We start from the raw sequence: 14,070 nt of genomic DNA on the forward strand, positions 1-14,070 counted from the left end.
CACGCTCAACGGGTCCCTTCCAATTGGATAACAGCGCTGTGACGATCTTCCCGGACTATACTCAGGACATACAGCGGCGTAGGGCCTCATACCTGTCTGTTAAGAAGGAACTTCGGGGGGAAGGAATACAATATTCGTTGCTGTTCCCAGCCAAATTGAGAGTGATACTGGACAGGACGACGCAGTTTTTCCTGACACCTGAGGATGCCTGGTCTTGGCTAGAACGATATAGGGCAGGAACTGACCAGTAGAGGCGGGGGTTAAGGGGGAGTACCCAAGCCGGTGCGGATGCGCCAGTCGCAGCGCCTCCGCAAGAAAAACAAAGCACAACGGGCTTTGCAGCGTGCACAGATGGAGGCAGATAAACAGGGGGCCCTGGCGGCTACGGCAGCGATCACCGGTTCTCAACGGGAGGACTCGACTAAAGAAACGGATACCAAGGAGGATGGGAGACAATCTGGTGCAGAGATGTCGGAGAGCGAGAGCACCAAAGGTCCAGAGGTGACGCCTAGATTGGCTGATGATCTTTAACTGCTTTATCTCTGCCCCGAACTCCCAGCTGGCGGACTGGGTGTGGTGGTACCAGAAACTCCGGCGTCGGCTGTGACTTTCGCTCCTGTGCTTTATTATTGCGGGATGTTAAGGGCGGGGGGTTGGCGCGGGAGCTGCCACCTGTCGGAGCCGGATCACCAACCCCATTGCCTTTAAGGCAGCCTGTAGTGGCTACTGCAGGATAGTATTGTGTGAATTGTTAGGGTAGTTTGGATGGGGACTGATAAGACCTTATTGGGACCTGTTCTGGGGGGGGAGGGTTAGGGTAGTTTGGGGAAATGTGTTTTTTTTGTGCTTGGGGGTTGGCAGCACTGGTGTGGGCAAACAAAATGTAGGGGAGGGGACAAACTGGGCAGGATACAATGGGACCATTACCTGATTTGAAGTTTATCACGTGGATTGTTCGCGGCTTACATACTATGTCGAGGCATCACAAGGTGCATGCGTATCTGGTAAGAAGGGGAGTCCAGATAGCGTTGCTGCAGGAGACCCATCTCACCAAACAAGAATGTATTGCGCTGCAAAGGAGGTGGAGAGGTCAGGTGTTTGGCACTGCTTATTCTGCGTTTTCCAGGGGAGTGTTAATATGGGTGAGGGCTGGGACCCCGTTCCAGGTAGCACATACTGTGATAGATTCTGAGGGTAGATATGTGGCGGTGGCAGGGAGATTGTATGATACGGAGGTGGTCTTATGTAGCGTCTATGCACCAAATACAGACCAACCCCGATTTTTGGAGTCCCTATCTGGCAAACTGGCGCATCTTTTATCAGGCCCAGTGATTGTAGGTGGAGACTTTAATTCGATTACGGATGTAGCGCTGGATAGGTCACACCCTCCGTTGGCAGAATCACAGGTCCGAAAGATTGCGAGAAAGAGGATGGAATGGCAGAGAAGTTGGGGGTTGATTGACGTGTGGCGAGTGCATCACCCTGAGGATAGGGATTATTCCTTCTTTTCGGCTGTCCACCAACTGCACGTTAGGATTGACGCTGTTTTATGTACCCAGACACTGGCACCTTTGGCGACACACTCGGAATACCTAGCTAGGACTACATCGGATCATAACCCGCAGGTGGTGTCCTTTAAATGGCAGCGCATGCGATCAGAAGTGCCCACATGGCGTCTGCGCCCAGACACTTTGGAAAACCAAGTTTTTAGAACCACTATCCAAGAGGGTATTGAGCATTACTTTGCCACCAATAAGGAATCGACATCTACTAGGGGAATGGAATGGAATGCATTCAAAGTGGTGGTGTTGAAACCCGGGAGGGAGGGAGATAATGTGACCTCTTATAGGCCGCTGTCTATGCTGACGGTGGACTATAAGATACTGAGCCGTATCCTAGCTACGAGATTGATGTCCCATATGACTGCCTTGGTTCATGAGGACCAGGCGGGGTTCATACCAACTAGGAACACCTCGTCCAATATTCGCCGCCTTATTAGGGTATTGGACAGTGATCTGGGAGAGGAGGCGACGCCAGCTGTGTTGTCAGTAGATATAGAAAAGGCATTGACAGCCTTGAATGGGTATATCTTGATAAGGTACTGGAACGATTTGGTTTGGGCGCGCGATTTAGGCGCTAGACGAAAGTCTTGTACTCCTTCGCTACGGCTAGGGTACGACTGGGCCCGGTCATTTCACCAGAATACCCAGTACAGAGAGGCACGAGACAGGGATGCTCACTCTCACCCCTGCTGTTTGCGCTAGCAATAGAACCATTGGCGTTCTACGCCAGGTCGGGGATAGCGTATGCGGGCCTGGTTTGTGGTGGACGCCCGCACTACATCTCATTATACGCGGATGATTTACTGTTGTTCTTGGCGAACACGACGGAGGCGCTGGAGGGGGCGATGAGCTTATTGTCGGACTTTGGTGAATTTCTCTGTAACCTTGGCTGTGTAGGGAAGGAGAGAGATGGGCCGGTTGATTTTTAGGTCTGTCGGATCAGCCGTGGGTTTCTTGAGGAGGGGCTTGACCTCTGCCCATTTTCATTCGTCGGGGAAGGTGACGAAATCGAAGTAGGCATTGATGGTGCAGCATAGTTCGGGAACTATGGTGGCAGCAGCTCTGTGGAAGATGTGCGGCAGGCAGGGGTCCATGGGAACTCCTGAGTGGGTGCTCTTCATGGTTGTGGAGGTATCTTTGGTGGTGACCGGTGTCCAGGTGATGATGGTGGGCTGGCTGTCATTTCTGGAAGGAAGGGTTGTTTCTGCAGGCTGTTTTCTGAAGTTGTAGTAAAGGGCTTTGCTTTTCAGGTGGAAGTAGGAGCCGAGCTTGTTGCTGGGGGGTTTGGTGAACTGCTGGAAGACCTTGAAGAGTTCCTTATAGTGGGTGGCCTTGGTGAGATTTTTGTCCCTGATGAAGGTCCTCTTGGTGGCTCTTCTCAGTTGGTGGTAGTCGGTCATGGCCTACTTGTAGGTATTCTGGTCCTCAGTGGTTTTGCTGTTTATCCAGCCTTTTTCAAGACGTCTGCAGGAGCGTCTGGCTTCTTGGAAGTCGATGGTGAACCAGGTTGCCTTCAGGGGGCGTTGTCTGTTGGGGTGGCGGAGGGGAGCAAGCCTGTCTGTGCAGCTGGTGATCCAAAGGTGTAGTTCCTTGGCTGCAGAATTGGCGCCGGTCGTGGCGGAGGGGGGGGTCATGGATGAGGTTGGAGTTGAAGTGCTCCTCTGTGACCTTGCTCCAATTCCTTTGTGGCGGGCGGTGGCAGGCTTGTGTGCCTTGGTGGTGTTGAAGGAGAGGTGCCTTTCCAGAGGAGATGCGGGTGTGGCTGAAGTATATGTTGGTCCCACCAGCGAAGATGGAGTCACGGAAGTATCCAGCCTTGTGGGTGGGGGTGGTGACTAGTTGCTTCTGTCAGAGGTTGGCAAGGTTGTACAGGAGGTCAGTGGAGTCAAGGTTGCTGCGGTTGTTGAGGTGAAAGGTCAGGTCTCCAATGAGTATGTAGTCAGTGGACACGATGGCATAGGGTGCGATGAGGTTGGCAGTGGTGGTAGTGAAAGAAGGGCGAGGCCCGGGGGTCTGTAAGAGAGGGTGCTGTGAAGCGTGGTTCTGGGGCTGGTCTGGATCTGGAAGTGGAGGTGTTCTGAGTTGGAGAGGGAGTCGCTCGTGCTCAAGGTGGAAAGTCGGAAGGAGCTCTTGTGTGCTATGGTTCGTCCCTCTCCTGGGCGGGATGGGCGGTCCTTCCTCTGGATCTTGTATCAGTTGGGGATGATGGTGGCAGTGTCCGGGGCGGAGGAGGTGTTGGTCCAGGTTTCTGTGAAAAAGGCAATGTCTGGCGATAGGGTGTCGAGGAGGTTCCATATCTCTACGGCGTGTCTGTGCAGGGAGCGCACGTTGAGGAGTATGCAGTTTAGGGTGCTGGAGGTGTTGGGGTTTGTGGCGTCCGTGGGGGTCGGGGGATATGGTTGGAGGAGAAGGTCTGGCGGCAGTGGCGGCAGGAGAACTGACAGTGGGTGGTATTTGGTGAGGCCAGCTGGCAGTTCTTGTTCCTTCCTGGGTTGAGAGCGGGGAGGGCGACTGAGTCGTAGGGGTGAGTGCCTGAAGATCCAGGGGTTCTGACGCTAGTCCCGGCCGCAGCCGGGTGCAGACGGGTTTGCTTTTGGCGCACCTTTGGCACGCCAGCGGCTTGCCGGCTGTGCACGTCTGCTGTGCAGCCATTAAATAGAGAAGGGGGAGGGACCTGCAGCTGGGAGGTGGGAAAGGTGCCCATCATGTTTTATAAGGTTGACAGAAACGCAACAGGCTCCTGCATGACCTCAGAATCTGTATAGCAACAACGAGGTGTATAGGACTGAGGAGGGCATCAGCGACAAAATTGAATGGTGTAGAAAAAACTGCCAACAACGGTGTTGTAGATGAGGTTGACGTCCTCTGTAATGAATGAAGGGTCACAGTCAACTTTTATAATTCACATGCTTGAATCCGAGTATAAAGCAGTAGGGAGGAACACTGAACTGTGTTACATAGAATAAAAGAAGACATGGAATAAAAAAAAGACATAACCATTAACATATCTTTAAACTTTTTGTTCAGCATGCTGCAAAGAAAGAAAACCCGTTTGCGGGCAATGTGCGTCACTAGTAATAGGTTGGGGGCTATAAAGAGGTAGCTCACCTTCACCGGAAAAGATATCTGAGAACCACTTGGCCTACTGCTACATACCCTTCAGGAGTCAAATCCAGGCAGTAGTGTTGCATAATGGTATGCATACTCTTCTTTGTAGCTACTCTGCAAATATCCTGGAGTGGCACAACTGCAAACAGTGCTGTTGAAGTTGAAATAGTCCCTGTAGTGTGAGCATGCACAGAAGTTTGGAACGGTTTTCCTTTTGCTTGGTCACAGAAGTGAATTGCAGCAGATATCCATCTAGCTATGCTCTGTTTGGCCAGGGGTTGCCCTTTCCGTGGTGTGCTGTGAGCCACAAACAACTGGTTAGACTTACGAAAGCTCTTGTTCCCGTCTATGTAGAAAGAGATGTATTGCTTGATGTCCAAAGTGTTGAAGGGTTTGGAAAGAAGGTCTTTAAAATCAGCTGCTCATTGAGGTGGAAGTCCAAAGGGGCTTTAGGGCTAAACTTTGGGTTTGTACATGGGATTATACTGCCCTCTCTAATTTTTTGTAAGAAAGGTTCTTGAATGGTGAGGGCTTGGGTTTCACTGAATTATTTGGCAGACATCAGGGCCACAAGGAAAGCAACCTTCCAGGACAGATACTTTAAGCTTGGTCTATGAATGGGCTCAAATTAGTTGGGTCTGACTGGAGAGAAGATCCTAAACAAGACCCTAAGGAACTGTCTGATTATACCGAAGGACCAAAATGAGGGTGACCTGGGTGATCATCTGAATCGAGAAATGGCCACCAGGTGAACTCTGATGGATACATGAGCAAAACCTGACAGTGCCTATTGCAATAGGTATGGTAATATCTGTTCAAGTGAGGAAGACAGGGAATGTATCCACTCCTGTTGACACCATAAACAAAGGGCCATATGTATCAACAACCGGATTTCAGTTTCCCAAATAGCGATTTTTTAGAAAACGCTATTTGAGAAGCGCAAATAGGGATGTATGTACAAAATCGCAATTTTCTTGCGATTTCTTAGTATTCCTTAATTGCGATTAGCAAATTGCGAATCGCAATTAAGGAATACTTTCCCATTCATTTCTATGGGCCAGGAGGCCCATAGGAATCAATGGGAAGTTATTCTCAATTTGCGATTCGCAATTTGAGAATCACAAATTGAGAATAATTTCAAGGGTGCAGGGGTGTCCAAAGGACACCCTGTTGCACCCCTGAAATTAGCATGGGTGCACATGTGGCGCACATACATGCCCTAAGGGCATGTATGTGCTTCACATTGCACTTAGAAAAATGCAAAAAAGTGAATTTTTCAAGGAATTCGCAAATTACCACCAACTTGAAGTTGGTGGTAATTTGCGATTCCTTAAGGCCAATTTGCATATTTTTTTTTTTTGCTTCTTACATTGCATCTAAGGAATTGCAAAATTTGCGATTCCTTAAATGCAATCGCAAAATAAGATATCGCAAATTTTGCGATTCCTTATTTTGCAGGCAGATTTGCTTAATACATACCATTTGGCCAAATTGCATTCGCAAACGCCGAAATTCTGCGAATTTCAGCGTTTGCGAATGCAATTTGGCTTGATACATATGGCCCAAAATCTCTTCCCCCAGTGAGAATATGTTTTGTTAGTACTGTCTACTCTGGCCCTGGAAGGTATCTCCCTACATTCAGGAGGAATGCTCAGATGGGCAAATTCATTGTGCTCAGGAGCCAGGCTGATAAGTGAAGAGACTTGGGATTCGGTGCAAGACTTGGCTCTTGCTCATCCTCCAAACATAAGGTGAGATATTCAACTGGATGTGAGGTTTCTCTAACAGCAGGGAGAGTTCTGTAAACCAATGTTGGTTAGGCCACATTGGGGCTTCAGTATCATTCTGCAAGGTTCGATTTTCATCTACATGAGAACCTTTGGAATTAGGGGGATAGGCGGAAAGGCGTTAGGCAGGATTCCAGACCATGCCATCGAAAATGCATTTCCCCATGATCCCAGATGGTGATGCCAGCTTGCAAAGAATCAGCATTTGATGTTCTGAGGGTTTGCAAAAAGGTCGAGATTGGGGTTTCCCCACTGCTCGAATATGTGGTTGACTCTTTCCTGATCCAGTTCCCACTCGCAGCAAGATGACTGCTGGGAGTGTCTGCTATCTCGTTTTGCTTTCCTGGGATATGATCTGCTCATAGATGCAGTATGTTTCAGATGGCCCACTTGCAGATGTCTTATGACTCTCTCTCGAGAGGAGAAATTATCTTCTACCCCCTTGTTTATGTAGTGCATCGTTGTTGTATTTTTCGTTCGTATGAGAACCTGTGAGTTCTTTATCTTGGGGAGGAAAACCTGCAAGGCCAGATGTACTGCCTTAAGCTCAAGCAGATTGATGTGAAAATGTTGATGAGGCTTCCGTCTCCTCCAGCTGACGTGCAGGTCTTGAAGTATGCTTGCCATCCCTCCAAGAAAGCATTGGTGGTAATGACCAACAGAGAAGGTTGAGATAATAATGAAAAGCTGCCTGAGAGTTGTGCCTGCTGAGTACACCAAGCCAGGGCTTTGTCCATGGCTGGAGTGACTTTGATGATATCATCCAACAAACCTTTCGTTTGTACCCATTGGAGGTCTAGTCCTTCCTGGAGGGGTCACATTCTTGGCTGGCTGAACGTAACTCGAGAAATGCATGATGACATCATCCCTAAAAATGACTTGTAGAGGCGTACTGAAAGAGACTCTTTTTCTCTGAATGGACTTTGCTAATGTTATTAGCTTTACTCGTCTTTCTGATGTGGGGCAGGCTTTATTAGTTATAATATCTAGTGTTGTTCCCAAAAAAGTTATGGCCCTTTGCAGCTTGTGGGCTTGACTTTTTCCAATTTAGAGTGAGACCTAGCTTGATGAACAGGGCTATGCATGCATTTGTTGATTTTTGTGCTGCCTGACTGGAATGTGTCTTGACGAGACAGTCATCTAAGTATGGGAGCACATGGTGTTTTTGTTTCTATACAAAGGCTGCTACTGGAGCCAGAAACTTTGTAAATATCCTGGGGACTGATTTCAGACCAAAAGGAAGAATCATGAACTGATAGTGGCTGCCGGCTACTGTGAACCTTAGGAATCTCCTGTGGGAAGGATGGATGAGGATGTGAAAATATGCATCCTGCAGGTTGAGGGTTGACATATAATCTCAGTGGTTTAACCATAGGTGATTACCTTGGAATATTACCATGCGGAATGATTCTTTTTTTAGATATGAGTTGAGATCTCTAAGGTCGAGGATAGGCCACCATTCTTCCATTTTTTGCGAATCAGGAAGAAACAGGAATAGAATCCCTTTCCTTGTTGCGAAAGAGGGACCCTCGCTATCGCTCCCTTCCGAAACATGGTCTTGACCTCCAATTTGAGCAGTTGTAGATGCTTGGGAATAGAGGAGTTTTGTGGGTTTAATGGTGGGTTCTGTAGGAATTCCAGGGTGTGGACGAATTGAACAAAGTCTATGACCCATTGGTCCGATGTTATTTCTAACCAACGTTAGAGAAGCTGGGATATTCTTTCTCCTAGTATGAATGGGTGAGGAGACATGGGGTAGCCGGAGCCAGTGACAGGTCATTGCTGACATCCAGTGGACTTTCCCTTACGTGTTGCTGTTTCTCAAGGCGCAGGCATGTTATAGGCCACTTGAGATGGTTGTCTCTGTGAATATTGCGGACAAAACTGCTGGCGGTAGATGTGTAGGAGGGATATCTGTATTACTGATAACCTCCTCTATATGATGGCATGCCTTTTCTTCTGGCCCCACAATAGGTTATCTTCTTGAACTGTAGAGTCCCCAGCGATTTAGCTGTCTCTGTGTCTGTCTTTATCGCCTGTAGGGCATCATCAACATGCTTGCGGAACAAGGCCTCTCAATCAAAGGAAAGATCTAAAATTGTATGTGGTACTTCAGATCTAAAGGAGGTAGCTTTGAGCCAGCATTGCCTTCTGAGCACAGCACAGCCTGCAAGTTGCCTAAATGCAGTGGTGGCTATAGCCAAGGCACAGTCTATGATCTCTGCTGGATGTGTGCTCCCCCTCCTGAAAGATCTTTTTTGCTTTTACTTTCGCCCCTTCTGGAAGTTGATTTATATATGGGGTAAGGTCAGTCCATAGCCGCCAATCATATTTTCCCAAAACCGTCAAGAGAATTTGCCACCCGAAATGTCATCCCTAAAATGGATGAAAAAAGTTTGCTGATATTATCTAAGTGTTTGCCCTCCTTACCCGGAGGCAGAGAGATCGAGGGATTCTTTGATCTTTGGCAATGGATGGCCTGTTAGACACTCTAGAGCGTCCCCTGGGCCTTTATGTTTCTTGTTGAGGTGACTTTAAACTGATTTTTCATTACTTTTAAGTCCTCTTCTCAAATATAGCTGACAATGGGCGCAGACCTTACACTTTTCTGGAAAGGCTCCTTACAATCATAAAAAAAACAGTCCACATGCTTGGTGGGAATAGGGAATGTGAATATTTTAACTGCTCTTCTAACAAACTATGAAAACCCACAATATCTTTCAGTGGCGAGTCCACTGGGGTGGGTGATGGATATGATGGAGTAGGGATGAGGTAGTCATCCCATTCCATGTGGGCATCGCAAAGGTACCCTTCCTCACTCTTATCATTGCAGATATCTGGATCATGGAGCAGGGCTGTCTGTGGTGTATGCCTTACTGAGATAGGCAATAACGTAGGACTTTGTGCTGGAGTGGATGGATGAGCAGTGGGTGATCTGGTAGTAGATGGAAAACGCTTCCTATAATCTGAAAGTTTGAACTGCAAGTCAGAGAGCTAGATAGATAACTGCTGATACTGGGTATGGGAAGAATAATAATGTTGTTCATATTCCTCATCATAGTGCTCCTCTTCTTCTTGGCACTTCACATGCAACTCAGAGGGACTGCGTGCAACACGAAATGGCCCGTCACCATTAGAGTCTTTTTCCACCAAGAGATGAGCTGGAATTATGGATGTCACCTAACTTTGAGAGGTGTATTCTGGTGTTAAAAACGTTATTTTTTTAATGTTTTGCCTTTTTTTCTGTCGTCCGCTGTGTCATCGACAAGGTCGTTAACAGTGTCACTAATACCCAACGGCAGTGTAGTCATTACTGATATCACTGTCCTCTGCAGGGTTATTAGTGTCGACAGAGGAGCTGTCGACAGTGTCGTCGACGATGATATCAGGGAAATCTTCAGCGTTGACGGTCTAATCATAGATGCGGTCGACGACGATGTTGTCGTCGAGAAGGAAGAGGTGGTGGACAACGTAGTGATAGTAGCAGTTGTCGATGATGATGCCGTATACGTTTGACTGCACCGATGATGTTCTTATCGGCGGTAGAGTGCTCGTCGATGATCTGTCAGCAGGGGGAGCTGAGGAAGGCTTTTTGAATGAGCAACTGACCTTATGAGGTGGAGTAGCCGGCTCAGAGTATGACCTTTCAGCCTTTTCTGAGGACACAGAAAATTATTTTCTCTCCTTTTTTTTTAAGAATAAGGCTTGGATTTGTGAGATTTTGAAGGACCGCAGACTTTGTAAGACATATTAATCTTCTTTTTTAGGCTTTTCTAGGTTGTTCAGAGAAGGATCAGGAATGCGGGTGGTGTCTCCCTATTATGGGATCTTCTAGAGGATGAAGAGGAGTCCTCACTATCAGAGTCTAAAACTGTCTCTTTTCTAGTGTGAGCTTTTGAAGCCAGATAAGCAGCCTTCCTTATCTATCCTTCAAAGTTTTTGATTGAAATGGTACAACATATCTTACTGACCTTGGCGGAATGATGCTGGTCATTCTGCAATCTTGGTGTGGCTCTTCAGAGTGCAATCTTATTTTATCGCATGTACTACAGGCCCTGAGAGACTTTTCTTCTCCTGGTCTGACATGATGGTTAAATGAAGTCAGATTTCTATGGAGGATCACAATGTGGGTAGAAGGTAAAAACTTCCACAGTACCAAAATATTGGAAATATTCTCTTGAATGTATCCAAGTAGCAAAATAACATAACTGAGCAGAGCTCAGTAGAGACTCCCTAGCATGATGTGGATGCGTGGTAGAAAATCTAAGGGACTGGAGCTTCTCTCGTGAGTGTTTTAGAGGGGAAAGCAGGCTGATTGGATCAAGTATAAGTTTGGTCTCTTTTTTAAATAAGACTATGATAGGTTGTAAAATGGAAGGGTCTAGTGTCTTTATGCTCTATCTTTAACATTGTATTACTATTATATGGTACCGGGGACTCCCATCTCGACAATGGCGAATATTTTAAGTGTATGAATCTATGATGGTTCAAATACTGAAGTAAAGGCATTGCCCACAGGTAGAGCAGGATTTGAAAAAAGATTCTTCTCTCAGTCAGTCAAGATGACAGTTGGTGCCAGAACTGACCTTCACTGAAAGCTGAAGATAGGGCTGGCAAAGCACCAGGACGGCCCAGAAAAGTATCAGGATAAGGTCACTGAAAGGTTAGAGCAGACCTCTTCTCAGAAGTGCTTTCACACACAATGTGCAGTGGAAACTTGAGTAGCGGTGTCCTTTAGGGGAAGTAGGAGATCTTTGCCTTTTCACCACATTTGCAAGGGGTTCGGGTTGTTTCAAATGAGGTGTATGTGCTACAAAACCTACATTGTTGTTGAGTCCTAAGGCCCTTTTAACATTGTTTACTGCTTTGTAAGTTACAGGTTATCCCTGAATGCTGGAGAAAGAGCATGTGAATCTTCGGCTTTCACCTCCTACCTTCTATAGGACCGGTCAAGTGCTTATTGGCTGTTACCTGAAGCCCAATCGTGTTTCTCCGCAGGCTATAAAATAAAGCTCTGAAGAAGGGTGGCAGCACCCTCCTGTGCAGGGTGCCAAAATAATCTAGGACCTTGTCTGGGCACATCTAGATTAGGGTAGGCCTAACGGAGCCTGTGGGGTAGACCTTCATAGAGTCCACATCTAAAATGCACTGTAACATCATGCTGATACTCCATTTTGGGACCCCAATAGGTTGTAGTGGACTACTGTAAACTCAATCACCTGAGAGGGGGGGGCAGTGATGGGGGTAGAGTAGTCAAGGAAACCCAGAGACCAAATCCCTTTTGCAGTCCTATATCAATCTTTAACGGCTATCAAAACCGGTTATGTCCACTGTGAGTCAGTTTCACTGAACTGAGCAACCATGGGAGAGAGATTGCCTCAGTTTGATATGATCAGATTATTCCTGCATCTTCTTTGGCTCTCTGCTGCCATCATGAGCCCTGCCAACTGTCTTATTCAAGGGTTTACTTGAAGTTAGCCATAGGCTGCCTCTATTAACATCCAGTTGCAGTTTCAAAAATATATTTATAGAGACATTCTTTAAAACAATTTATAAAATAAAAGGAATGGCATTTAAAATCCTAAATCAAATGTATTGTTGAGGTCTAATACATTTCTTCCCAAACCAAATGCCTGATCTTCATTGTGCATTACCTGTGCACATCAAGGGGCATATATTTTATCATTAGAAGTGCACTCCTAGAGCAGTTGAGGTAAAGGGATTGTTCATATGCTCTTGCAAAAGTGCTATGGCATAAACCTACTTGTCTAAATAACCATCTGTTCCAGAGAATCAGAAAATGCTACTTGGCTGTAACTACAACACTCCAAAACTGGGATGTCTTTGTATTTCTTGAACACAATTACCGCTCTGAGTACTAATAATTGCATGTTAAGTGTGGCTTGAGTAAGGTCTAGGTTCACTTCCCACGATTAACTTTCTGGTCTCAGTCCTTTCTGTCCACCCACTTCTCTCCAGTTTTATGTGTCATCATGCAGAATGACCTTCACATTGCAACCCTCCAGTCCCAGCTAAACTGACTGTATATAATCCTCTATGAGCCCATTATACCCAGACGTAGGACTGAAGAGAGCTCCTGTTGAAAATAGCTCATCCAGAGTGTGTCAACAATCTGCTGTATATATGCAATCCTCCATTTCTTACCCATGACAGTGTGAATGGGATCCCGCTCTGACTTCTTTTTGGTAAGGATGTCGGGCAGACGTCGGAAGCGTGAAACAGTGTTGATGATCTGGCCGCAGATGCCGTTCACTGCACGAGCAAGTTCTGCCAGGGTGGGGGAAAACTCCACCTGATTTAATAAGGGACTTTCATAAATTAGGCAATGCAATTTGGATTGTATAAATACATGGCAGCATCAAGTACACAACAGAGGTTCAAACTTATGGGTACATGTTTCATAACTGGGTTTTAAATTATTGACCATCGAGAATGTTTCTCCAGTGTTGTTATACTCTAGATACAGATTCATCATTGAACTATTCCTTGGTATCAGTAATATAAGAATACCATTATTAACACTTTGTTACTAGTCACATTAAGAACTAAAAGCTTCCAATGGTGTAATGAAATCAAACTAGCTAAATGTCCCTGACATACATTGACATGTTATAGCCCTTCTCAAGAACTCCATTCTTAGGAGCAAAAAAAAACTAGCACAATAGAGCTAGTTAGGAGCAACTTGGTTACTAGGAAATTCACTCTGCTGTCTTCAGAGAGCAAGCTGAAGCAGAATCGCAGAGTGGGGAGCTAGTAAAGGTGCTGTGAATTCATGCTGGTGGGAAGAAAGAAATATAAGTTCTTAAAAGCTACTTGAAAATAAAAGTTCTTAAATGCTACTTGAAAATAAGTTTTGGGGTGCGTTGTCTATAAATTTGGTGAAACTATCCATGACGGTAAACTAGAATTATAAATCCAAAAAAATGACTTTGTAACCCTGGTTATGTTTTCTGGGAATTTCATTTTTTCATATATATAAACTTTTAATGATTTCATGAACCATAACAAATCCTAAACAATAAATACAATTCTATCACACTCACACAGTGCATCTGATTAGGCATATAATATATATATATATATATATATATATATATATATATATATATATATATATATATATATATATATATATATATATATATATATATACCGTATTTTCCGGTGTATAAGACGACTTTTTAACCCCTTAAAATGTTCTGGAAAGTCGGGAATCGTCTTATACGCCGGGTGCCAAATTTGACGGTATGTTTTCATGCGTTTTTACATAGCGCGGACTTTACCCGAAAGTGTCAGACCGCTTCTCAATAGGAAATGGTGCATTACAGGAGGAAAAAGTGACATGTGTGCAAGTAGAGGGACGGTATAGGAGGGCACTCAAACACAAGAACTAACATTACGTAGGTGATGGTGGCACTGTGGAAGTATCAAAAGCAAACCCACTGAAAGCGGATCTGAAAGAGGGAAATAAATTACAGTTACGGTACCGGTACTCTTTAGCTCAAAGAGATTCCTTAGGGAACTCAAACACAAGAACGAACGTTACGTAGGCGATGGTGGCACTGTGCACTGCGTTGGAAGTGGGGGTAGTC

The 14,070-nt window shown here is 45.8% G+C and overlaps 1 protein-coding gene across 2 annotated transcripts in view; it reads right to left on the bottom strand.

Annotated features, from left to right (window-relative positions):
* Positions 1 to 14,070, bottom strand: part of DNAH2 (dynein axonemal heavy chain 2) — a 3,497,426-nt gene that overhangs the window by 2,707,271 nt on the left and 776,085 nt on the right. For both annotated transcript variants that reach the window (XM_078670326.1, XM_078670327.1), the window contains one exon: positions 12,623 to 12,770. In XM_078670326.1, coding sequence (XP_078526452.1) covers positions 12,623 to 12,770 — 148 coding nt within the window. The remainder of the gene's footprint in view (positions 1 to 12,622; positions 12,771 to 14,070) is intronic.

Source organism: Lissotriton helveticus, chromosome 12 (genome assembly GCF_964261635.1).
Source record: "Lissotriton helveticus chromosome 12, aLisHel1.1, whole genome shotgun sequence".
In the NCBI taxonomy this organism is placed as follows: Eukaryota; Metazoa; Chordata; class Amphibia; order Caudata; family Salamandridae; genus Lissotriton; species Lissotriton helveticus.